We start from the raw sequence: 26,888 nt of genomic DNA, 5'->3' as shown, positions 1-26,888 counted from the left end.
GGGAAATGCTTTGGTTTGGAGTTGCTATGGAAGCTCTCCTGTGGTGTCTCTGACATTTCACCAGGCACTGGGTGCATCTCAATAGTCTAACATGGCTTCCTCTACTTGCATGATTTCCTTGATCCAAACTGTTTTGAGAGGCAGGTGGCAGGTGATAGCAAATTAAGTTGACTTGCCATATTGCTTTCAACTAACATCAGTGCAGTTTAGGAGTTGAAGCAAGGAGATGGCATAAACTCACAATATTAAGACTCCTCGTATCTGTCTGTGTCTGTATGCCGCGGTTTGATTTACATGTTGACTCAAGGTGATGTCACTTCCTACCTACCTGTGACTGTATGACATCATCACTTCCTGTCCACCTGTGCCTGCAGCTAGCTTCAGGCCCTGGAGGGAAGCATGTGGCTCCTGGAGAAGTTCCGTGGCTCTCACAATGGTCACTCTGCGTCGGCAGGGGACAAGCAGCAGACCCAGACTGGCCCCGTCTCCGTCTATAACAACATCATCACCCCTGATAAGATCCCTGACTTCTTCATCCCCCCCAAGCTCATCTGCTGCCCTTCAGAGGCAGAGTGCCTAACTCCGGAGACCCAGCCCCGCTCTACTCTGTGCCCCTCCGCCTCGGAGCACACCATCTGCAGCCAAACCCAGGGCAACTGCACCCGGAACCCCCGCAGCCCACGTCTGCTCTCCCGGCTGGCTGGGGACACCCGCAGCCTCTTGAGGGCCGCTAACCGCCACGTCATCCAGATAGAGAGCGCCGACGACCCGGGGAGCGGGGTAGGGGAGGGGGGAGACCCTAACACCAATGCAGACCCCCAGTCCCAGACAGCCATGTCCCTGCCTTACGTCCCCAAAGCCCAGACCTCGTACGGCTTCTCCACGCTGGTGGAGAGCCCCCACACCCGCCGCAAGGAGTCCCTGTTCCACAGCAACCCCAACAGCCCCCACACCTCCCCGGGCTCCCAGAGACGCACCCAGGGGGGGAACCACCTGACCCCCTCCGACCCCAACCCCTACCGCTATTTCAGCGGGGGTGAGAGCGACACGTGCTCCTCAGCCGAGTCCTCCCCCTTTACCTCCCCTCTCCTCACCCGCTCCGCCTCCCTCCTCCGATCCATCACCCAGGAGACGCAGGCCAAGGTAAACAGTAAGGAGGATCACATTATTTACAAAGTCTTTTCAAAATACATTTAGCTCAGAATTTCATGATACCTTCTATCTTATTATCATCCCTTCCCATCCCTGATTTGATTTCCCCCTCAGGTGTCTCGTGCCAAGCGTACCCTGGCACGCCACAGCTCCCTGTCCACAGACGAGTGCAGCTCAGCCGACAACAGCCCCAACCTGACGCGCCGCCGCCTGCGCTGCCCTCCCTCCCCCGCCTTCCGCGGACGCAAGGGGACCGGCTCCGGGGGGGCAAGTTCAGACCTCCAGCGCGAGCACTCGGTCAACCTCCACAAGGGCGGCACGCTGAGGATCAGCATGCACTACGACGCCGAAACGGCCCGACTGAGGGTCCGAGTGCTCGCCGCCGAGGACCTGTATGACAAACAGACGGACGTGAAGAGCATCAACTGCTGCGTGTCTCTGTACCTGAACCCGGGCAAGCAGCAAAAGCAGAGGAGCACTATCATCAAAAACAGCAGGAACCCCGTGTTCAACGAGGACTTCTTCTTTGACGCCGTGCCCGCCACCCAGGTTAAGAGCCTGGCCATGAAGATGAAGGTGGTGAACAAGGGTACCAGTCTGAAGAGAGACCTGCTGCTGGGGGAGAGGGAGGTGCTGCTCAGCGAGCTGCTGCCAGGCTTCTAGGGACACAAAGATGCTCCCTCCCCTGGTTATCTCCCTTGTCACCCTTCACTCGTTTACTCCATTTGCCTGATCTGATAGGGAATCAATTATGGTGGGCACTAGGTAGAGCTATTGCTTCACAGCTCACCTACCATAGTTTACCTACCACAGCTCACTTACCACAGCTCACCTACCACAGCTCACCTACCACAGCACACCTACCACAGCTCACCTACCACAGCTCACCTACCACAGCTCACCTACCACAGTTAGCCTACCACAGCACACCTACCACAGCTCACCTACCACAGTTAGCCTACCACAGTTAGCCTACCACAGTTAGCCTACCACAGCTCACCTACCACAGCTCACCGACCACAGCTCACCTACCACAGTTAGCCTACCACAGTTAGCCTACCACAGCTCACTTACCACAGTTCACCAACCACACCACACCACAGCCCCCCTACCACAACATAGCTACCACACCACAGCACACCTACCACACTGTACCTACCACAGTATCCCTACCACACCACCTACCACACCTACCACAGCCCCCCTACCACACCACAGCACCCCTACCACAGTACCCCTACCACACCACCTACCACACCTACCACAGCCCCCCTACCACACCACAGCACCCCTACCACAGTACCCCTACCACACCACCTACCACACCTACCACAACCCCCCTACCAGACCACAGCTCACCTACCACAGCCCCCCTACCACACCACAGCACCCCTACCACAGCTCACCTACCACAGTTCACTTTCTACCCAGTCAAGTCAGATCTGTGAAGGGGATTGAACAAGAACAAAGGGGAGCAGACAACTTCTTGAAATGAAATGCTGCCAAGGTGTTTCTTCTGTCTAAATTGACTGAGATTGACTGAGATCAAACCCTGTGGTGGAGCGCTTTAGTGAAATTGGTCACCTTGGAGACCAGCATGTAGCAGATCAGAGTGAGGAGGTATGTGTGTGTGTGTGTGGGGGGGTTCTCCACATTGTGGGTATGATTTCATTCTACCATCACATTATCTTACCTATTGACAGCAGTAGTAAAGCTATGTTTTTCTTGCTACATTTCCCCTCTTTATGTTGTATTGCTGAACTGTCTTTAGTGATTCACTTGAGGGTATATTCATATTGTGTTATTCAGTACATGTGCAGTAGCTGGGTTCCATATCAGTAGTGATGAAGCTGGATGATACTAGTGTGAGTTGTTAACAGTATATTTTGTAATTATTCTGTACTTTTACCAGAATGTCATTTTGCATGCTTTTTGTTCTTCAACACATTTATCGTGATCAATGGAAGATTCCTTCGTTTTAATTAAGAGCTGTAAAATCAGAATCAGTGTTAGATTGAACATGTGGATATGATTGATGTTTGTGTGACTCGTTGACTTCTATCTATTAAAAAGCTCCAGCTCTTCTCATTGCTTTCAGTGATACTACATCTTGTTCTCTCAACATGTTGTGTGACAACGAGCTGCGCAAACAGACTCACTACCAAATGTCCAGGGCCTCTATTTATAAAGGGTCTCAGAGTAGAAGCGCTGATCTGGGATCAGGTCCCTATACTCATATCCTAGAGCAGCAGTAGATGCTTTATGAGATGCACTATCCTTAATGTTTCCAGCTTCATAAACAGTCTATAGTGAGTGCGCTCCTTTTTCCTTGACTGTACCTTTCAATCTTATCCCACAGGATCTAAATTGGTTCTAAGACTAGGTCAGTCATTCCACTCAGTCGTTTAAACAGAACCTGCACAAGGTGTCCTTTTCAAGGATTTTTGCAGCGTTTCTCATACGCAACGGGATTGTTTCGTAGTGCTTTCAAGCATCCATTTAAATGTCCAATTGTCGTTCCCTTTTCACCAGCTCTCATTTGAATGTGTCAAATAGCAGGAATTAAATGCCCCATCAGAGAGAAAGAGATGAGAGCAGATCTTCTCTAATTATACCTCCCTGAATGGATGAAAGATTACAATGGGGGAGAGGGAGCTTTCATTGGTTTAACTCTGCATGGGAATCTGCATTGGAACAGCTCAGTATCTTTGTCTCTAGCTCTCTGTTTCTCTCTAGGCTTACTGTCACTGTTTCTCTCTAGGCTTACTGTCACTGCTTCTCTCTAGGCTTACTGTCACTGTTTCTCTCTAGGCTTACTGTCACTGTTTCTCTCTAGGCTTACTGTCACTGTTTCTCTCTAGGCTTACTGTCACTGTTTCTCTCTAGGCTTACTGTCACTGCTTCTCTCTAGGCTTACTGTCACTGCTTCTCTCTAGGCTTACTGTCACTGCTTCTCTCTAGGCTTACTGTCACTGCCTCTCTCTAGGCTTACTGTCACTGCTTCTCTCTAGGCTTACTGTCACTGCTTCTCTCTAGGCTTACTGTCACTGCTTCTCTCTAGGCTTACTGTCACTGTTTCTCTCTAGGCTTACTGTCACTGTTTCTCTCTAGGCTTACTGTCACTGCTTCTCTCTAGGCTTACTGTCACTGCCTCTCTCTAGGCTTACTGTCACTGCTTCTCTCTAGGCTTACTGTCACTGCTTCTCTCTAGGCTTACTGTCACTGCTTCTCTCTAGGCTTACTGTCACTGCTTCTCTCTAGGCTTACTGTCACTGCTTCTCTCTAGGCTTACTGTCACTGCTTCTCTCTAGGCTTACTGTCACTGCTTCTCTCTAGGCTTACTGTCACTGCTTCTCTCTAGGCTTACTGTCACAACAGAAGCAAACGGAATGAAATGCAGAGGGACCAAACTGATTTAGTCCAATAGAACGTTTTCATTGCAAAACGTTTTCCATTTGCAACTGTTTGCTACAGTTTGGACTAATGATTACAGCCCAGTTGGCAACCCTCCTAACTAGATTGGGTCATACCACACAGTTCTCCAGAGAGGTGACATTATCTCTCTAAAATGCATGATAGTATTTCACTCATAATCGATATGATGGCATTCATAGCCATCCTTCATAGACTGTAGACAACGTTGAAGAGTAAAGTCGGCGGAACTGCATCTGCGACAGTCGAAAGTCGGACACTAATGTGGTTTTTCAACAGCAAGGCTCAGATCAACATGACAATGTTGCCATTGTTTCTAAAATATTTTCGTTATAATGTCTCCAACCCACATATCACACACTCACAAACTGAAATCATATGTGTCTTCATTATACAGTCAATTAGTAAGATAGAGTCAAATATATATATTTTTTTAATTTCACCTTTATTTAACCAGGTAGGATAGTTGAGAACAAGTTCTCATTTGCAACTGCGACCTGGCCAAGATAAAGCATAGCAATTCGACACACAACAACACAGACTTACACATGGAATAAACAAAACATACAGTCAATATTACAGTAGAAGAAAAGAAAACAAAAAGCCTATATACAGTGAGTGCAAATGAGGTAAGATAAGGGGGTTAAGGCAATAAATAGGCCATGGTGGCGAAGTAAATACAATATAGCAATTAAACACTGGAATGGTAGATGTGCAGAAGATGAATGTGCAAGTAGAGATACTGGGGTGCAAAGGAGCAAGATAAATAAATAAATACAGTATGGGGATGAGGTAGGTAGATAGATGGGCTGTTTACAGATGGGCTACATATAGGTGCAGTGATCTGTGAGCTGCTCTGACAGCTGGTGCTTAAAAACTTCTTATGGCTGCAATCCCGCTACCGGGATCGATATGACAACAACCAGTGATAGTGCAGGGAGCCAAATTCAAACAACAGAAATCTCATAATTAAAATTCCTCAGACATTCATGTGTCTTGTATCATTTTAAAGGTAATCTTGTTGTTAATCACACCAAAGTGTCCGATTTCAAATATGCTTTTCAGCGAAAGCACTACAAACGATTATGTTAGGTCACCACAAAACCACAATAAGCACAGCCATTTTTCCAGCGAAAGATAGCTTTCACAAAAACCAGAAATAGAGATAAAATGAATCACTAACCTTTGATTATCTTCATCAGATGACACTCATAGGACTTCATGTTACACAATACATGCATGTTTTGTTTGATAAAGTTCATATTTATATAAAAAAATCTGAATTTACATTGGCGCGTTAGATTCACTAGTTGCAAAAACATCAAGTGATTTTGCATAGCCACATTGTTTCAACAGAAATACTCATCATAAATGTAGATGATAATACAAGTTATACACATGGAATTATAGATATACCTCCCCTTAATGCAACCGCTGTGTCAGATTTCAAAAAACTTTACGGAAAAATAAACCATGCAATAATCTGAGACGGAGCTCAGAACAATAGCCAAATTAGCCGCCATGTTGGACTCAACAGAAACCAGAAAATACATGATAAATGTTTACTTACCTTTGATGAACTTCATCAGAATGCAGTCCTAGGAATCCCAGGTTCACAATAAATGCTTGATTTGTTCGATAATGTCCGTTATTTATGTCCAATTAGCTACTTTCGAATTGTTTACCAAACGCTCTAACCAAAGTCTCAAAGCGCGTCCACTATAACGTGACGAAATGTCCAAAAGTTCCGTTACAGTCAGTAGAAACATGTCAAACGATGTACTGAATCAATCTTTAGAATGTTGTTAACATACATCTTGAATAACGTTCCAACCGGAGAATTACATCGACTTCAATTGACCGATGGAACGGAGCTCCCTCTCATATGAACGCGCCAGTTCAATGCGTGGGCACCTCATGGAAGTGATTACTCATTCCTGTCTCCTTCGGCCCCCCTTCACATTAGCGTCATCAGACAAAGTTCTATTGACTGTTGACATCTAGTGGAAGCCGTAGGAAGTGAAAACCCATCAATATCTCTCTGTATTTTCAATGAGAGCTTGGTTGAAAATCTGGCACCCCCAGAAAATATCCAAACAGGAAGTGGAACTTCTCAGGTTTTTGCCTGCCATATGAGTTCTGTTATACTCACAGACATAATTCAAACAGTTTTAGAAACTTCATAGTGTTTTCTATCCAATACTAATAATAATATGCATATATTAGCAACTATGACATAGGAGCAGGCCGTTTACTCTGGGCACCTCTGTGCACCTTTCATCCAAGCTACTCAATACTGACCCTTCAGCCATAAGAAGTTAAAGCTAGTGAGGGAGATATGAGTTTCCAGCATCAGAGATTTTTGCAGTTCGTTCCAGTCATTGGCAGCAGAGAACTGGAAGGAAAGACGACCAAAGGAGGAATTGGCTTTGGGGGTGACCACTGAGATATACCTGCTGGAGCGCGTGCTACGAGTGGGTGCTGCTATGGTGACCAGTGAGCTGAGATAAGGCGGGGCTTTACCTAGCAGAGACTTGTAGATAACCTGTAGCCAGTGGGTTTGGCGACGAGTATGAAGCGAGGGCCAACCAACGAGAGAGTACAGGTCGCAATGGTGGGTAGTGTATGGGGCTTTGGTGACAAAACGGATGGCACTGTGATAGACTGCATCCAGTTTGTTAAGTAGAGTGTTGGAGGCTATTTTATAGATGACATCACCGAAGTCGAGGATCGGTAGGATGGTCAGTTTTACCAGGGTATATTTGGCAGCATGAGTGAAGGATGCTTTGTTGCGATATAGGAAGCCAATTCTAGATTTAATTTTGGATTGGAGATGCTTAATGTGAGTCTGGAAGGAGAGTTTACAGTCTAACCAGACACCTAGGTATTTGTAGTTGTCCACGTATTCTAAGTCAGAGCCGTCTAGAGTAGTGATGCTGGACGGGCGAGCAGGTGTGGGCAGTGATCGGTTGAATATCATGCATTTAGTTTTACTTGCGTTTAAGAGCAGTTGGAGGCCATGGAAGGAGAGTTGTATGGCATTGAAGCTCGTCTGGAGGTTAGTTAACACAGTGTCCAAAGAGGGGCCAGAAGTATACAGAATGGTGTCGTCTGCGTAGAGGTGTATCAGAGAATCACCAGCAGCAAGAGCAACATCATTGATGTATACAGAGAAGAGAGTCGGCCCGAGGATTGAACCCTGTGGCACCCCCATAGAGACTGCCAGAGGTACGGACAACAGGCCCTCCGATTTGACACACTGAACTCTATCAGAGAAGTAGTTGGTAAACCAGGCGAGGCAATCATTTGAGAAACCAAGGCTGTCGAGTCTGCCAATAAGAATGTGGTGATTGACAGAGTCGAAAGCCTTGGCCAGGTCGATGAATACGGCTGCACAGTAATGTCTCTTATCGATGGTGGTTATGATGTCGTTTAGGACCTTGAGCATGGCTGAGGTGCACCCATGACCAGATGCACCTGCGCTGATGTCAATCCAAGAATTTCGCCTGCAGTCGGTTGCTTGCATCAACCAATGGTTACGTGCCACATCATCGAATGTGCAGTCAGGCACCAGATTGCTATTAAATCGGATGTGGTTAGCTGATTAGTAAAATACATATTCAGGCGTTGTAAGATCTGGCAGGCGTCAGCAACATCTGAGCAGGGGAACACGACCAAACCTTTATGACCTTAGATGCAAGTCGGAAATGTTTTATCCCCATAATGCAACACACCAACATTGGTCATCAACTTGACAAAGTGATCTGCTCGAACGCGCCCATCTTCAATATAGCCTAGGACAATAATCAACTGACTGGCTTTCTTAATGTCTATAGTATTCTCTCCGGTATGCAATCTGGTTTCCGCTCAGGTTACGGATGTGTCAATGAAACCTTAAAGGTCCTAAATGATGTCACCATTGTCGTTGATTGTAAGCAATGTTGTGCTGCCATTTTTATTGACTTGGCCAATGCTTTTGATATGGTAGACCAGGTATTCCCAAACTGGGGTACGCCAAATAAAAATGTGATACATATTTTTTTTTTAATAAATGTAAAACATTTTTTTCTTCTCATTTTCAAACAGTCCATTTATATTTTCCAACGGGGCTATACATTTGGGTGAGTTTTTTTTCTTTCCTGCATTGCCTCGTTTCACTGCCCCCCCCCCCTGCCCCCCCCCCCCCCAAAATTCAACCATCTAGTGTTCAGCGAAATAACAACACAATGTCAAATGCAGGTAGCCTAGTCAAATAATTAGCATCCAATCACATTAACCGTTACTCTCTCGCGGGAATTCCACTAACGGTCCGTATGTAGCCAAACGTAGCTGCTGCTCATTCCGTTTGCTCGAAAATGGATAAATGGTAAAAAAAAAAAAAGTAAGGCCCACTTCCATAGAGACTCATACGAGCTCTACTGGTAGTATTGCTACTACCAGCAGTTCTTCACCTGCACCTGTCGACGACACAAGTTGTTCTGCTTCCACGAGCACATCCAATGCTAGATTCAGTAATTCTACATTTGTTGTTAGCCCAGCTAGCATGGACACTGACAGTTGTGGATCTGATGCAGCCGAAGAGCTACTGCCCCCTTACGAGCACCGAACAACAGACAGGGACGTTGAACCATCGAAAAGGTGCAAATATGATGATAACTACATTGATTTGGGGTTCACTTATATTGGGAGTATTGCCTTTCCTCAGCCACAGTGTGTTATACACTACCGTTCAATAGTTTGGGGTCACTTAATGTTGTAAATGACTATTGTAGCTGGAAACGGCAGATTTTTTATGCAATATCTACATAGGCGTACAGAGGTCAATTATCAGCAACCATCACTCCTGTGTTCCAATGGCACATTGTGTTAGCTCAACCAAGTTTATCATTTTAAAAGGCTAATTGATCATTAGAAAACCCTTTTGCAATTATGTTAGCACAGCTGAAAACTGTTGTGCTGATTAAAGAAGAAATAAAACTGGCCTTCTTTAGACTAGTTGAGTATCTGGAACATCAGCATTTGTGGGTTCAATTACAGGCTCAAAATGGCCAGAAACAAATAACTTTCTTCTGAAACTCGTCAGTCTATTCTTGTTCTGAGAAATGAAGGCTATTCCATGCGAGAAATTGCCAAGAAACTGAAGATCTCATATAATGCTGTGTACAACTGAGCAAGAGGACAAGTACATTAGAGTGTCTAGTTTGAGAAACAGACGCCTCACAAGTCCTCAACTGGCAGCTTCATTAAAAAGTACACGCAAAACACCAGTCTCAACGTCAACAGTGAAGAGGCGACTCCGGGATGCTGGCCTTCTAGGCAGAGTTCCTCTGCCCAGCGTCTGTGTTCTTTTGCCCATCTTAATTTTTTATTTTTATTGGCCAGTCTGAGATATGGCTTTTTCTTTGCAACTCTTCCTAGAAGGCCAACATCGATATGATGCTTAAAAGAAACTTGAGAGGTATGTACAGAGATTGTGTGGAATATATAATTAGAATTACTAGAAGGGGCATAGGCCTTTAGATCATGACTATGAGAGCCTGTGCCTTGGGGGTGAGAGAGGAGCTTTCTCAGGCTCGATAGTTTGAAGAAGATCCAGTCACATTTGATAATTTTTGGAGGGTCTCCATCTTCAATGCAGGCGATATGTCAGAGATACATCTCCTTTGAAAAGAGGCTACTTGTTGCTCATCCAAACCAACACTCCATCGGATGGGAATGTCCGTTTTACACGTTCTAATTCTATGCGACAGTGGCTATGGTACAGTATGTATATGTATGTATTATGTATTATTGTTGCGTTGTACAGATAAGCCAGAGTCATTATCTTCAGACCTAACTCAAATTTAAAAATCTGGCTGTGTCATTATGACTTTGGAGAATTATTTATGACACATAGAATTTATTTCCTTTAAACAGTTCTAGGTGGCAAAGCTAAAAGTGAAGAAGATAGGGAGAAAAAAGACGGATTGGATCTTGACAAATGTGACCGCAATAACTGGTGAGAAGGTTTTTGTTCATCAATTGCAAATGAGCATTTGACAGTCTGCGGGTATTGTCATGATATTTTAAAAAGAATATGACTTAAATAATCTCCAAACTGCACACGGAGATATAAAAATGGTATTCATGAGTTCATCTGACTCTGGGTAAATAGAAAAACAACAAATAATCTCCAGAAATCTCTCAGTATAACTTTAAAAGTCAACAAGGTTGGGGTCAATTTCAATTTATTCAATTCAATTTGTTGCTTTCCATTTGTTGCTTTCCCCCCACAGATGCGGTCATGAAGCGTTTCCTGGGTGCAATAAAGGGACAAGTGGGAACGGCTTAAAACAGTACAAAAAAATCTATGAATAAGATTAAATTACATTTTATTGTGTTTTGTGTCGTTTGTTCTAATGATTTATTACCATGCCTACAAGTATTACTGAAATACTGCTCCGGTAACATACGTATATGTTAACACATATTGTTAACATGTATTGTGACATATAAGGGACATATATGTAATAAACATTTGAATACTACATGTGTAACATGTATGAGCATACAGTACTTCAGAAAGTATTCAGACCCCTTGACATTTTCCTCATTTTGTTACACTACAGCCTTATTCTAAAATCCTCATCAATCTACACACAATACCCCACCAAGCGAAAACAGATTTTTTGAAATGTTTGCAAATTTATACAAATAAAAAAACTGATATACCTTACACAAGTATTCAGACCCTTTGCTATGAGACTCGAAATTGAGCTCAGGTGCATCCTGTTTCCATTGAGCATCCTTGAGATGTTTCTACAATTTGATTTGGGTCCACCTGTGGTCAATTAAATTGATCAGGCATGATCTGAAAAGGCACACACCTGTCTATATAAGGTGTCACAGTTGACAGTTCACGTAAGAGCAAAAACCAAGCCATTAGGTCGAAGAAATTGTCCATAGAGCTCCAAGACAGGATTGTGTTGAGGCACAGATCTGGGGAAGGGTACAGTATCAAAACATTTCTGCCGCGTTGAAGGTCCCCAAGAACACAGTGGCCTCCATCATTATTAAATGGAAGACGTTTGGAACCACCAAGCTTCTTCCTAGAGCTGGCCCGCCCGGCCAAACTGAGCAATCAGGGGAGATGACCAATCAGGGGAGGTGACCAAAAACCAGATTGTAACTCTGACAGAGCTCCAGAGTTCCTCTATGGAGATGGGAGAACATTCCAGAAGGACAACCATCTCTGCAACACTCCACCAATCATGCCTTTATGATAGAGTGGCCAGACGGAAGCCACTCCTCAGTAAAAGGCACATGACAACCCACTTGGAGTTTGCCAAAAGGCACCAAAAGGAATCTCAGACCATGAGGAACTAGATTCTCTGGTCTGATGAAACCAAGATGTAACACTTTACCCTGAATGCCATGCGTAACGTCTGGAGGAAACCTGGCACCATCCCTATGGTGAAGCATGGTGGTGGCAGCATCATTCTGTGGGGATGTATTTCAGCGGCAAGGACTGGGAGACTAGTCAGGATCTAGGAAAAGATGAACGGAGCAAAGTACAGAGAGATCCTTGCAAAAAACCTGCTCCGAAGCACTCAGGACCTCAGACTGGGGCAAACAGAACAACAACCCTAATCACACAACCAAACCAACGCAGGAGTGGCTTTGGGACAAGTCTCTGAATGTCCTTGAGTGGCCCAGCCAGATTACGGACTTGAACCCAATCAAATATTTCTGGAGAGACCTGAAATTAGCTGTGCAGCGACGCTCCCCATCCAACCAGACAGAGCTTGAGAGGATCTGCGGAGTAGAATGGGAGAAACTCTCAAACACAGGTGTGGCAAGCTTGTAGTGTCATACCCAAGAAGACTCAAGGCTGTATTCGCTGCCAAAGGTGCTTCAAGAAAGTATTGAGTAAAGGGTCTGAATTCTTATGTAAATGTGATATTTCCGTTTTTATATTTTTTATAAATTAGCAAAAATTTCTAAAAACCTGTTTTCGCTTTTCATTATGGGTTATTGTGTGTAGATTGATGAGTGAATAAAAAATAATAATAATTTAGAATAAGGCTGTAACGTAACAAAATGTGGAAATATCAATGGGTCTAAATACTTTCCGAATGCACTGTATAAGTATTGTACATACCGTATATACACATATACACTACATGACCAAAAGTATGTGGACACTTGCTCGTCGAACATCTCATTCCAAAATCATGGACATTAACATTGAGTTGGTCCCCCCTTTGCTGCTATAACAGCCTCTACTCTTCTGGGAAGGCTTTCCACTATATGTTGGAACATTGCTGTGGGGACTTGCTTCCATTCAACCACAAGCGCATTAGTAAGGTCGGGAACTGATGTTGGGCGATTAGGCCTGGCTCGCAGTCGGCATTCCAATTCCTCCCAAAGGTGTTTGATGGGGTTGAGGTCAGGGCTCTGTTCAGGCCAGTCAAGTTTTTTCACAACTATCTCAACAAACTATTTCTCTATAGGACCTCGCTTTGTGCACAGGGGCATTGTCATGATGAAACAGGAATGGGCCTTCCCAAAACTGTTGCCACAAAGTTGGAAGCACAGAATCATCTAGAATGTATGATGTATGATGTATGATGTAGCGTTAAGATTTCCCTTCACTGGAACTAAGGGGCCTAGCCCAAACCATGAAAAACAGCCCCGTACCATTATTCCTCCTCCAACAAACTTTACAGTTGGCACTATGCTTTCGGGCAGGTAGGGTTCTCCTGGCATCCGCCAAACCCAGATTTGTCCGTTGGACTGCCAGATGGTGAAGCGTGATTCATCACGCCAGAGAATGCAATTTTAAGTGCTGCGCACTTCATCACTCGGCGGGCCCGTTCTCTGAGCCTGTGTGGCCACCACTTTGCAGCTGAGCCGTTGCTTCTCCTAGATGTATCCACGTCACAATAACAGCACTTACAGTTGACTGGGGCAGCTCTAACAGGGCAGAGATTTGACTCACTGACTTATTGGAAAGATAGCATCCTATGACGGTGCTACGTTGAAAGTTACTGAGCTCTTTGGGAAGGCTATTCTCCTGCCAATGTCTATGGAGATTGCATGGCTGTGTGCTCGATCTTATATACCTGTCAGCAACGGGTGTGGCTGAAATAGCCGAATCCACTAATTTGAAGGGGTGTCCACATACTTTAGTATATACAGTGTATGTGTATATAAGGCATAAATATATGTCACATACAGTACCAGTCAAAGGTTTGGACACACCTACTCATTCAAGGGTTTTTCTTTATTTATACTATTTTCTACGTTGTAGAATAATAGTGAAGACATCAAAACTATGAAAAAAAACATATGGATTCACATAGTAACCAAAAAAAATATCTTAATTAACAAATCAAAATATATTTTATATTTGAGATCCTTTAAAGTAGCCACCATGATGACAGCTTTGCATTCTCTCAACCAGCTTCATGAGGTAGTCACCTGGAATGCATTTCAATTAGCAGGTGTGCCTTGTTAAAAGTTCATTTGTGGAATTTATTTCCATCTTAATGTATTTGAGCCAATCAGTTGTGTTGTGACAAGGTAGGGGTGGTATACAGAAGCTAGCCCTATTTGGTAAAAGACCAAGTCCATATGATGGCAAGAACGGCTCAAATAAGCAAAGAGAAATGACAGTCCATCATTACTTTAAGACATGAAGGGCAGTCAACATGGAAAATGTCAAGAACTATTAAAGTTTCTTCAAGTGCAGTCGCAAAAACCATCAATCGCAATGATGGCTGGCTTTCATGAGGACGGCCAAATGCTACAGAGTTCAAGTTTCAGAAACATCTCAACATCAACTGTTCAGAGGAGACTGCGTGAATCAAGCCTTCATGGTCTAATTGCTGCAAAGAAACCACTACTAAATGACACCATTAAGAAGAAGAGACTTGCTTTTGCCAAGAAACACCGGTGGAAATATGTCCTTTTGGTCTGATGATTCCAAATTGAGAATTTCTGTTCCAACCGCTGTGTCTTTGAGACGTAGAGTTGGTGAACGAATGATCTCCGCATGTGAGGTTCCCACCGTGAAGCATGGAGGAGGAGGTGTGATGGTGTGGGGGTGCTTTGCTGGTGACACTGTCTGATTTATTTAGAAATTAAGGCACACTTAACCAGCTTGGCTACCACAGCATTCTGCAGCGATACGCCATCCCATCTGGTTTGCGCTTAGTGGGACTATCATTTGTTTTTCAACAGGACAATGACCCAAAACACACCTCCATGCTCTGTAAGGGCTATTTGACCAAGGAGAGTGATGGAGTGCTGCATCAGAAGACCTGGCCTCTACAAATCACCTGACCTCAACCCAATGGAGATGGTTTGGCATGAGTTAGACCGCAGAGTGAAGGAAAAGCAGCCAACAACTGCTCAGCATGTGTGGGAAACTCTTTAACTTCTAGTTCCTCCCAAACCCGGATCCGGGAGCACCCCCATCAGTAAAAAAGCTGACTAGCATAGCCTAGCATAGCGTCACAAGTAAATACTAGCATCTAAATATCATTAAATCACAAGTCCAAGACACCAGATGAAAGATACACATCTTGTGAATCCAGCCATCATTTCTGATTTTTAAAATGTTTTACAGGGAAGACACAATATGTAAATCTATTAGCTAACCACGTTAGCAAAAGACACCACTTTTTTTACTCCACCAGTTTTTTACTCCATCAGTAGCTATCACAAATTCGACCAAATAAAGATATAAATAGCCACTAACCAAGAAACAACTTCATCAGATGACAGTCTGATAACATATTTATTGTATAGCATATGTTTTGTTAGAAAAATGTGCATATTTCAGGTATAAATCATAGTTTACCATTGCAGCCACCATCACAACTCTCACCAAAGCGACTAGAATAACTACAGAGAGCAACGTGTATTACCTAATTACTCATCATAAAACATTTCTTAAAAATACACAGCGTACAGCAATTGAAAGACACAGATCTTGTGAATCCAGACAATATTTCAGATTTTCTAAGTGTTTTACAGCAAAAACACAATATAGCGTTATATTAGCATACCACAATAGCAAACATCACAACAGCATTGATTCAAGCCAAACATAGCGATTACGTATAAACCACCAAAATATATAAATTTTTTCACTAACCTTCTCAGAATTCTTCAGATGACAGTCCTATAACATCATATTACACAATGCATATAGAGTTTGTTCGAAAATGTGCATATTTGGCGGCACAAATCGTGGTTATACAATGAGAAAAGTAGCCAAGCTGCAAAGAAAATGTCAGGAGAAATCTTGGGAAAGGCACCTATTCTAATCGAAAACTATTCATAAACTTGACTAAAAAATACAAGTTGGACAGCAAATGAAAGATAAATTAGTTCTTAATGCAATCGCTGGGTTAGATTTTTAAAATTAACGTTACTGCGCAATACAGCGTGCGCTAAAGCGAGACCGCCCCATAATTCATGGCGGAATTATTATTGAACATTTGTCAACATAAGTACGAATTAACAGCATAAAGACTGCTTACTATTAGCTGAGCTTCCATCAGAATCTTGGGCAAGGTGTCCTTTCTCCAGAACAATCGTCTTTTGGTTGAAAGATGTCCTCTTCTCATGTGGAAATAGCAGCTAAACGATAGCCACCCACTGGAGAGGTGTCCAACTCGTGAAAGCGCATCACAAAGAAATCCAGGAAAATCGCAATAAACTGATATAAACTGCTATAAGTCGGTTTAAATTAACTACCTTATGATGTCTTTAACAACTATAACGAATAAAAACATGACCGGAGATATAGAACTGCTAAAACGAAAGCTTTGCAGGACGCCACTGTGATGTCCCTGCTGCGCCAGGCGCCCCGTTGAAAAGAACGGTACTTCCGTTCCACGGTCTTATATAGGGCCCCAGATTGCGCAATCCACTCCATTCAAATTCTCCCCGCTTACTGACATCTAGAGGAAGGCGTATGCAGTGCATGTAGCCCGATGGCTTACATGGGGACTTATAAACTGACCTCAGAACAGGGACCTCGATTTCTGAAATCTCACTCCCTGACAGGAAATGTGCTGCAAAATGAGTTCTGTTTCACTCAGAGAAATAATTCAAACGGTTTTAGAAACTAGAGAGTGTTTTCTATCCAATAGTAATAATAATATGCATATTGTACGAGCAAGAATTGAGTACGAGGCAGTTTAATTTGAGAACGATATTTTACAAAGTTGAAACAGCACCCCCTATATTGACAAGTTAAGACGGTTGGAAAAATAATTCCTCCTGAAGCTGGTTTTATAACACAGGGCGAGACCGAGATGCAGACACAGGAGGCAGATGGTTCGAGTCTCTGATATTTATTAAACAAGGGGCAGGCAAGAGGCAGGTCGAGGACAGGCTAAAGTTCATAAACCAGGTTAGAGTCCAAACGGTACAGGGCGGCAGGCGGGCTTAGTGTCAGGGCAGGCAAGAGGTCAGAACCAGGAGGACTAGAAAAAAAACAGACTAGGTTAAACAGGAGCTCGGGAAAAAACACTGGTAAGCTTGACAAAACAAGACGAACTGGCAACAGACAAACAGAACACAGGAATAAATAAACTGGGAATAATGGGGAAGATAGGTGACACCTGGAGGGGGGTGGAGACAATCACAAAGACAGGTGTAACAGATCAGAGTGTGACAGTACTCCCCCCCCCCCCCAGGGGCACTACCTGGTTGACCAGGGTGCCGGCGGTGAAAGTCGGCGATGAGGGCCAGTTCCAGGATGTCTTTAGCGGGGACCCAGCATCTGTCCTCCAGGCCATAACCCTCCCAGTCAACTAGGTACTGGAAACCCCTGACTCGTGGTCGAACACTCAGGAGGCGTCTCACTCTGTACGCCGGATGGCCATCGATGACACAGGGAGGAGGGTTGGGCCTGGAAACAGAAGACAAAGAGCTGTGAGACAAGGGCTTAATCCTGGACACATGAAAATTAGGGTGTACACGGAGGGTACGGGGTAACAGAAGATGAACAGCAGGACTCTAGAGATGCGGAAAGGACCAATAAAATGTGGGGAAAGTTTGCGGGACTCCACCTGTGGGGCAGGTCCTGTGTAGACAGACATACCCTCTGCCCGAGATGATAGTGGGGAGCCGGAGTCTGGAGGCAATCCGCTTGTCAACGATATCTCGAGGTGGTCTTGAGAAGAGCCGACCGAGCTCTTTTCCAAGTACGCCGACAGCGGCGGATGAACGTCTGGGCTGAGGGTGTTGACTTCTACCTCTTGCTCTGGGAAGAGCGGGGGCTGATATTCCATGGAGCACTCAAAATGTTAGAGCCCAGTAGGGAATAGTGTTCCTAGCATACTCCACCCAGAACAGTTGCTGGCTCCAGGTGGTGTGGTTGGTAGAGATGAGACACTGAAGTGTTGTTTCCATGTGTTTTTTGGCTCGCTCCGACTGGCCATTGGACTGGAGATGAAACCCGGAGGACAGGCTGGCCGACGACCGAATAAGGGTGCAGAACGCCTTCCAGAATCAGGATGAGAATTGAGGACCATGGTCAGAGACAATGTCAACCGGGAGTCCAGGGATTCGAAAGATGTGCTGCACCATGAGCTGGGCCGTCTCCTTGGCTGAAGGTAACTTCGGGAGAGGGATGAAATGGGTGGCTTGTCCACCACCGTCAGAATGGTGGCGATGCAATCTGACGGAGGGAGCCCAGTGACAAAATCCAGGGAAATATGGGAACAGGGGCGATGACGAACAGGGAGTGCCTGAAGGAGGTCAGATGGAGCTTGCCGCTGAGTCTTATTTTGAGCACATACAGTGCATGCGGCGAAGAAGACCGAGACATCAGGAACCATAGTGAGCCACCAGAAGCATTGTCAGAGGAAGGCCAGGGTTCGACGGGCGCCAGGATGACAGGTAACCCTGGCGGAATGAGCCAATTCCAGGACCTGAGACCGAGCCAAATCCGAACATCCGATTAGCCGGGGCCCCCAGGGTCCTGCTGGGAACGTTGTGCCTTGCGGACCAGGGCCTCAATACCCCAAACAACCGGAGCCGCAAGAAATGAGGTAGGGAAGATGGTCTCAGATTCAGTGGGTGTGGCAGCGGAACTGTACAGGCGAGAGAGGGTGTTCGGCTTCACATTTTTGGACCCTGGGCGTTAGGATACGTTAAGTTGCGGGAATGGCAGAGAAATCCGAGGCTTTACTTAAACCTGGAGGAGAACGTCCCAGAGGAGGCTGTGCCGCCTTAAGGCAATTTGAGTGGCAAAACGGGCTCCAACCCAGGATTGAACTAGTCAATAACAGGGTTGTGCTTCTGGAGCCATGAGAATCCCAAAACAGGAATGTGGGGAGATTCAATACGGAGAAGCTGTATGGACTCACTGTGATGGCCTGATACCTGCAGGTTAACTTCTCTGGGGCAGGTGGGACGCAAACGTCCCACCGGCCAATAGCCAGGGAAAATACAGCGCGCCATATTCAAATAACATGATATAAAAATCAAACTTTCATTAAATCACACATGTAAGATACCAAATTAAAGCTACACTCGTTGTGAATCCAGCCAACATGTCAGATTTCAAAAAAGCTTTTCGGCGAAAGCATAAGATGCTATTATCTGATGATAGCACATCAGTAAACAAACAGAGTAGCATATTTCAACACTGCAAGCACGACACAAAACGCAGAAATAAAATATAAATCATGCCTTACCTTTGACGAAATTCTTTTGATGGCACTCCAATATGTCCCATAAACATCACAAATGGTCCTTTTGTTCGATTAATTCCGTCGATATATATCCAAAATGTCAATTTATTTGGACCGTTTCATCCAGAAAAACACAGCTTCCAACTTTCGCCAAGTCACTACAAAATATATCAAAAGTTACATGTAAATTTACCAAAACATTTCAAACTACTTTTGTCATACAACGTTAGGTATTTTTAAACGTTAATAATCGATCAATTTGAAGACGGGATGATCTGTGTTCAATACAAAAAGAAACCAAACTGACGCAACTTTTTTCATAACGTGACTCTCTCCAAAAATTTACTTCATGTGACCCTCATTTACGATAGCCCTACTTCTTCACTACACAAAGGAATAACCTCAACCGATTTCCAAGGACTGGTGACATCCAGTGGAAGCGGTAGGAACTGCAAGAAAGTCCATTAGAAATCTGGTGTCTCTAAAAAACCTAATTGAAAAGACAGTGACATCAAAAAAATACAAATTCTGAATGGTTTGTCCTCAGGGTTTTGCCTGCTACATAAGTTCTGTTATTCTCACAGACATGATTCAAACAGTTTTAGAAACTTCAGAGTGTTTATCCAAATCTACTAATAATATGCATATCTTATATTCTGGGGATGAGTAGCAAGCAGTTGAATTTTGGCATGCTATTTTTCCCCAAAGTGAAAAAGCTGCCCCCTGCCCTCAAGAAGTTAAGGGAACTGTGCTGTGCGTGACCCTGCCAATGGAGCGGCCGTCCAGTGCTCTGGCATCCATGGGAATGGAGAGGAGTTGCGTGGGGAAACCTAGCGCAGATACCAGGGTAGCGTCCATAAAACTCTCATAAGCCCCAGAGTCGATGAGCACCCGGAGAGACTTAGACCGGTCACCCGACAGCACGATAACAAAGGGAGTACGAGTAATGGGAGTTAGAAAACTCCCAGTCTGGGCCAACAACGTACTCGTTCCTACTGATGAGCCTGATCTTTTACTGGGCAGGTGGCTATGTAATGCCCAGCAGCACCACAATACAGACAACAGTTGGAGCTCAACCTTCATGAATGTTCCTTACGCAATAATCTAGCTCTGCCCAGTTGCATAGGCTCCAGAGTAAATTAGTCAACCGTCGCCGATGATTCCCGAGGGAACTCGGGTGGCTTCGGCTCCTCTCAGAAATGCAGACGTCAGGGACTTCCGGACTTCTTCAGAGGTGAGCAGGCAGCAGCCGATGAACAAGTGTGACCGAGACCCATCCTCCTCTCACTCCTGCTTTCCTGTAGACGCCAACCAATCCTAATGGTTAGGGCAATGAGGGAATCGAGGTCCAAAGGTAACTCCCGAGCTGCAAGCTCGTCTTTTATCTCCTCCGACAGTCCATGAAGGAAGGTATCAAATAGGGACTCCGGATTCCAGGCACTCTCGGCGGCCAATGTACGAAAATCTACTGCGTAGTCTGCCAAACTACAGGAGTCTTGACGTAATCCAAGTAGTGTTCGGGCCGCCTCGCTCCTAGATCCTGGAAATTCAAACACCTTCCTCACCTCTGCCGTGAAATCTTCCAGATTACGACAAATGGTGGATTGTTGCGCCCAAACTGCCGTAGCCCAGGAGAGCGCCCTTCCAGGCATTAGCATAATCAGATACGCTATCTTCAACCAATCAGAAGGGAACGAATATGGCTGCAGCTCAAAAATGATGGAGTACTGAGAAAGAAACGCCCGGCAGGTTTCAGGATCCCCGGAATATCGCTCTGGAGGAGACAAATGGGGTTCTCGGGGAGCCGGGGTAGGCTGTACAAACCCACCACTGGTAGGGGAGTTACTGAGCGACTGGGAGGTCTCTGTTGTGGTATGCTGCCTGTGAGATAATCCACGTAATTGCTGCAGTAACGTCTTGAACCAATGGTCATGGCGTTCCGCCCGCGAATGGAGCCCTTCCATAAGGTTCTGGAGTAGCTCCTCATGTTTTTGAATGGTGGCTCCCTGCAGGGAGACAGTGTGATGGAGCCGGTCTGAGTCTGCTGGGTCAGTCTTGGCCAGTTCGTACTATAACGACAGAGGGCGAGACCCAGATGCAGACACATGAGGCATATGGTTACTAAACAACAAGGGGCAGGTCGAGGACAGACAAAGGTTCATAAACCCGGTCAGAGTCCAAATGGTACAGGGCGGCAAGCATGCTCGAGTTTATGGCAGACTGAATGTTCAGGCAGGCTCGAGTTTAGGGCAGGCTGAATGTTCAGGCAGGCTCGAGTTTATGGCAGACTGAATGTTCAGGCAGGCTCGAGTTTAGGGCAGGCTGAATGTTCAGGCAGGCTCGAGTTTAGGGCAGGCTGAATGTTCAGGCAGGCTCGAGTTTAGGGCAGACTGAATGTTCAGGCAGGCTCAAGTTTAGGGCAGACTGAATGTTCAGGCAGGCTCAAGTTTAGGGCAGGCTGAATGTTCAGGCAGGCTCAAGTTTAGGGCAGACTGAATGTTCAGGCAGGCTCAAGTTTAGGGCAGGCTGAATGTTCAGGCAGGCTCAAGTTTAGGGCAGGCTGAATGTTCAGGCAGGCTCGAGTTTAGGGCAGGCTGAATGTTCAGGCAGGCGGGCTTAGTGTCAGGGCAGGCAAGAGGTCAGAACCGCTAGGACTAGAAAAAACAGGCGCTCGAAAAACACACTGGTAAGCTTGACAAGACGAACTGGCAACAGACAAACAGAGAACACAGGAATAGAACACTGGGAATAATGAACACTGGGAATAATGGGGAAGATGGGTGACACCAGGAGGGGGGTGGAGACAATCACAAAGACAGGTGAAACAGATCAGGGTGTGACAGGTTGAGAGAATACCAAGAATGTGCAAAGCTGCCATCAAGGCAAAGGGTGGCTATTTGAAGAGTCTAAAATATTAAGTATATTTAGATTTGTTTAACACTTTTTTGGTTACTACATGATTCCATATGTGTTATTTCATTGTGTTGATGTCTTCACTATTATTATGCAATGTAGAAAATAGTTCAAATAAAGAAAAACCCTTGAATGAGTAGGTGTGTCCAAACTTTTGACTGGTACTGTATATGTACTGATGTATGCTTATATGTGTGGATACATATATAAGCATATATGGGCATATACTGTATTTTTTCACCATATATGCCTGTATAAAACATATAAGTAAAATACATATATAATTTTTTCTGTATGGGAGGCGAGGTTTATGACTTTGTGGCTTGGTAACTGGTGACAACCATGAGCTGGCGATCAACATTTCATAAGTGGGTAATATGACTTTAAATGATAGAAAAATTCATAATAATTAGCAGTGCTCCCTATAGGCTACTTTCAATGCATTTCTCTGCAAAAGGTAGGTAAACAGTTGAGAAAAAAAAAAGGTGCATACATAAACTGTGTTTGCTTGCGTTTATCCTCCACTACACTACTGACTGTACTTCAGTGGAGGCTACTGAGGGGAGGACGGCTTATAGTAAAGTCTGGAACAGAGCTATTTTAATGGCATCAAACACGTGGAAACCATGTGTTTGATGTATTTGATACCATTCCACTGATTCCGCTCCAATCATTACCACGTGCCCCTCCTCCCCAATTAAGGTGCCACCAACCTCCTGTGCTGTACTTGTTTAGCAGCGTATGGTAACCACATTAAGAGGTATTCATAGTCGGCAAACAGTTGTTATTAAATCGGCATTCTTTACATCAGCGAGCAGTGCACAAGAAAGTATTACATTGAGTTGTTAGATGCTACCACCCCCTCCCCAAATAAAAAGAAAACATGGATATTGATTGCACGCACACGCTCCGTTCTACTTCTTCTCTGTGGCAGCACGGCGCCCATATTTGAGAGGATATTTAGGCAACAGGTGTGAAACACAGACAGGGGTGTGTGCAAAGCAAAAACATGCCATAGAATCCATGTTTGATTTTGATTTGGAGAGGGGGATACCTTCATTCATGGGAAAAGTGTCGCTAACAGTACAGTCATTAAAAAATAAATGCTTGTGTCTTTTTAAGGCTTCATCAATTATTGAATTTATCAATCAACCAATCTATCCATCCATCAACCATTTATAGGATAAGTTTCCTTCGTGGTTCTAGTATCTGTCAAGTCTTTTGAGATCAGTGGTGTTGACATAAATTAGATAAGGGATTGTCTGGAGTGTGGAGGCTCTGTATACTGCACAGTTAGTATAGTTAGTATAGTATATATTTAAGCAATAATGCCTGAGGGGATGTGGTATATAGCCAATATACCATGGTTGAGGGCTGTTCTTAAACACGACGCAATGCTGAGTGCCTGGACACAGCCCTTAGCCGTGGTATATTGGACATATATCACAAACCTCCGATGTTCCTTATTGCTATTATAAACTGGTTACCAACTTAATTAGAGCAGTAAAAATACATGTTTTTTATACCCATGGTATATGGTCTGATATACCATGGCTGTCAGCCAATTAGCTTCAGGGCTCGAACCACTCAGTTTATAATATACTGTATAGTTTAAGTTAGCATAGTATAATGTTACCGAATCGCCTTCCTATACTGTAGCCGTTTCAATCATAATTGTACCTCCAAATACCCATCTCAAGGTGTCACTCAAGAACCACCAATTCTGGTTACTGCAATCAAGCTATGGGCATAGTTTCCTGTCCTCTCATCACCTAACCCCCATTAGGTCACCACTGATGGGTGAAGGTGGGTGACTTTTAAGGTTGTTTCTATTGTTTATCAAGTCAAATCTTTGTCAAATCCTCTCTGATAAAAGCAGACGAGGAAAGGACGCCTTCTATCGGGATACGATATCAATGTTTCAATTTAATCCAACTTTATTCAAAGAGCATTTACACTTCTCAATATATTTCACACACAAAAAAATGTACTAAAGGGAAATAAAACATAGATGAATAACAAAAGGAGTGTTTTTGTAAATGAGTCATAATAATGACATGGGTAAAGGAGTGAAAAACTAAGAGCACATGATGAAATCAGAGGCCATGCTGATCACAGTTGTAGTTCCTCGTCATCTCCAGCAGATGTTGCTCAACAACCAACGATTCTCAAAAATGTCAACCCACTTCTTCCACCAAACCCGAGCGTGAAGAAGACAGGTGCCATTTGGGAATTGGGACAGAACAAGCCCGTGTGTGTTTCCATCTGAGTGCATCGCTCTTACCCTCTCAGTAGCCTACTAGTGTGTGTGCGTGTCTCAGTGTGTGTTGTCACTGTCCCCCAACCTACTCCCAGCTCAGCATGGCCAGATTTACACAGAGTGAAAGCAGAAGGCATCAGCAGCAGCATCATCCCCAGCCGCCTCATCCCGCCCCCGTCAACCTGCTTCTACAGCAGCCGCTCTTACTTATCCCTCATCAGCATCAGCTCGATCACAGCCCTGTTCCGAAGCCCATGAACGGACCCGAAACCGTCTCCATGCACACGGACAGCGGCGCCATGAAAGACCAGGACGCCATCAAGCTCTTCATTGGACAGATACCGCGGAACCTCGAGGAAAAAGACCTGAAACCTCTCTTTGAGCAGTTTGGGAAAATCCACGAATTGTCTGTTCTGAAGGACCGATACACAGGCATGCATAAAGGTAGCGTTTATGTCGCCCCTGCGCATTCCCACACAGATGGTCGTTACGTTGTAATTAGGTTACTGTATTATTACGATGTAATTATCATCTGTATGAAACGCAATAGTCATTCCATTTTTGTTCCTTTTTGTGATAGATTGTCTCTCATCATCTATTCTCTCTTTTGATGTCTGTAATGCAATAATGTGTTAGTCTACGCACCTTGTACTGAAAAGCCCATATGACTTGCAGAATAAGGTTGCATATAGTCTTAACATTATTACTGTAATTTCTCCATAATAATAGCATAACTGATTTATTTGGGGTTCTTCTCATCTCGACAGATTCTCTCTTTTAGTGCGTAGGAGTAGCATGATCATGTGAGTTCATATAAGTCAAATGCAAGTTGGTCTCACAGCTAAAGGCTCGTCACACTTCCCAACACTTTTTTTCTTGCCCTAATTATTACACGCCAATGTTTGTTTGCGCCAGCTGAGCGCATAACATAGTGTTTTTCCCCGCGCCACCGCAGTGTCATGATGCAAACAAAAATAGGGATTATTTGTCAGAAAATCGAAACGTATATTTTACCACCGTCACGTCTATACATCACATTGCATAGGCAACGCATACACAATCAACAGGGTTTAGGCCAGTATTGCCAAGTGAGTGTGTCTGTGTGTGTGTGTGTGTGAGTGTGTGTGTGTGTGTGTGTGTGTGTGTGTGTGTGTGTGTGTGTGTGTGTGTGTGTGTGTGTGTGTGTGTGTGTGTGTGTGTGTGTGTGTGTGTGTGTGTGTGTGTGTGTGTGTGAGAGAGAGAGAGAGAGAGAGAGAAAGAGAGAGAGAGAGGGGGGGGGGGGCTTGTGTGAGCAAGCTGCATTCATGTGTGTGTCTGTGTGTGTGTGACTAACCCTTGTTGGTCTGTTTTGATTGACAGGATGTGCGTTTCTCACCTACTGTGCCAGGGAGTCTGCCATCAAAGCCCAGAATGCATTGCATGAGCAGAAAACCCTACCTGGGGTGAGTACTCCACCACCTGAATGCTGCCAGGGTTTTATATGGAATGAGAAATGGTGTGAAAGCTTTTCCCCAAAGACATCTGTGAGTTGCCAATTCCTTTCGGATTGCGGAGAATAAGAAAGAGGATAGAGGAGAGTAAGAGAGCATGGAGTGAGAGAGAGAAAAGAGTGAGAGAGAGGGGAGGGGGAGTGAGAGAGAAAGAGAGAGTACTGTAAAACAACAGTGAACAGAGCCATGTAGACAGCTTCAGGCTGTTCACTCAGTGAGCCATGTATGGAGAGAGAGAGAGAGAGCGAGAGAGGGGGGGGGGGGGGGGATTGGGGAGGGTGAAAGGGAGAGGAGAGGGAAGGAACAACAGAGAGAGAGGAGAGTGAGAGGAGAGAAAGAGAGAGATAAATAGAGAGAGAGAAAGAGAGAGAGGAGAGAGGAGAGAAAGAGAGAGAGAAATAGAGAGAGAGAAGGTTGGAGGGGAGGGATATGTGATGGTGAGGGATGAGAGAGAGATGAGGAGAGGTTGGAGGGGGAGGAATGAGATAGAGGGATGAGGAGAGGTTTGAGGGGAGGGATGACAGAGAGAGAGAGAGAGTGTGTGAGAGAAAGAGAGAGAGAGAGAGAGAGAGAGAGAGGGGGATGAGGAGAGGTTGGAGGGGAGGGATAAGAGAGGGATGAGGAGAGGTTGGAGGGGAGGGATGAGAGATGGGGAGGGATGGGAGAGGTTGGAGGGGAGGGATGAGAGAATGGGATGGATGAGGAGAGGTTGGAGGGGAGGGATGAGAGACAGACAGGGATGAGGAGAGGTTGGAGGGGAGGGATGAGAGAGAGAGAGATGAGGAGAGTTCGGAGGGGAGGGATGAGAGATGGGGAGGGATGTGGAGAGGCTGGAGGATAGGGATGAGAGAATGGGAGGGATGGGGAGAGGTTGGAGGGGAGGGATGAGAGAATGGGAGGGATGGGGAGAGGTTGGATAGGAGGGATGAGAGATGTGGAGGG

General features: G+C 44.9%; 2 protein-coding genes across 2 annotated transcripts in view; both read left to right on the top strand.

Annotated features, from left to right (window-relative positions):
• The first annotated feature begins 399 nt into the window (after positions 1-399).
• Positions 400-1,815, top strand: LOC120043452 (C2 calcium-dependent domain-containing protein 4C-like). The gene is made up of 2 exons (XM_038988043.1): positions 400-1,143; positions 1,267-1,815. Exons 1-2 carry the CDS (start codon positions 400-402, stop codon positions 1,813-1,815), a joined length of 1,293 nt encoding a protein of 430 aa, XP_038843971.1.
• A 22,742-nt stretch (positions 1,816-24,557) lies between these two features.
• zgc:165603 (uncharacterized protein LOC571425 homolog) overlaps positions 24,558-26,888 on the top strand; it is a gene marked incomplete at its 3' end in the record, with an annotated part of 48,150 nt that continues 45,819 nt past the window's right edge. Inside the window, exons 1-2 of the mRNA XM_038988042.1 lie at positions 24,558-24,900; positions 25,816-25,898. Of these exons, the coding sequence (XP_038843970.1) occupies positions 24,558-24,900; positions 25,816-25,898 (426 nt within the window). The remainder of the gene's footprint in view (positions 24,901-25,815; positions 25,899-26,888) is intronic.

This window comes from Salvelinus namaycush, unplaced genomic scaffold (genome assembly GCF_016432855.1).
Source record: "Salvelinus namaycush isolate Seneca unplaced genomic scaffold, SaNama_1.0 Scaffold924, whole genome shotgun sequence".
Lineage (NCBI taxonomy): Eukaryota > Metazoa > Chordata > Actinopteri > Salmoniformes > Salmonidae > Salvelinus > Salvelinus namaycush.
Note: the sequence above shows the minus strand (reverse complement) of the source record. Positions and strands in the feature narration are given on the sequence as shown.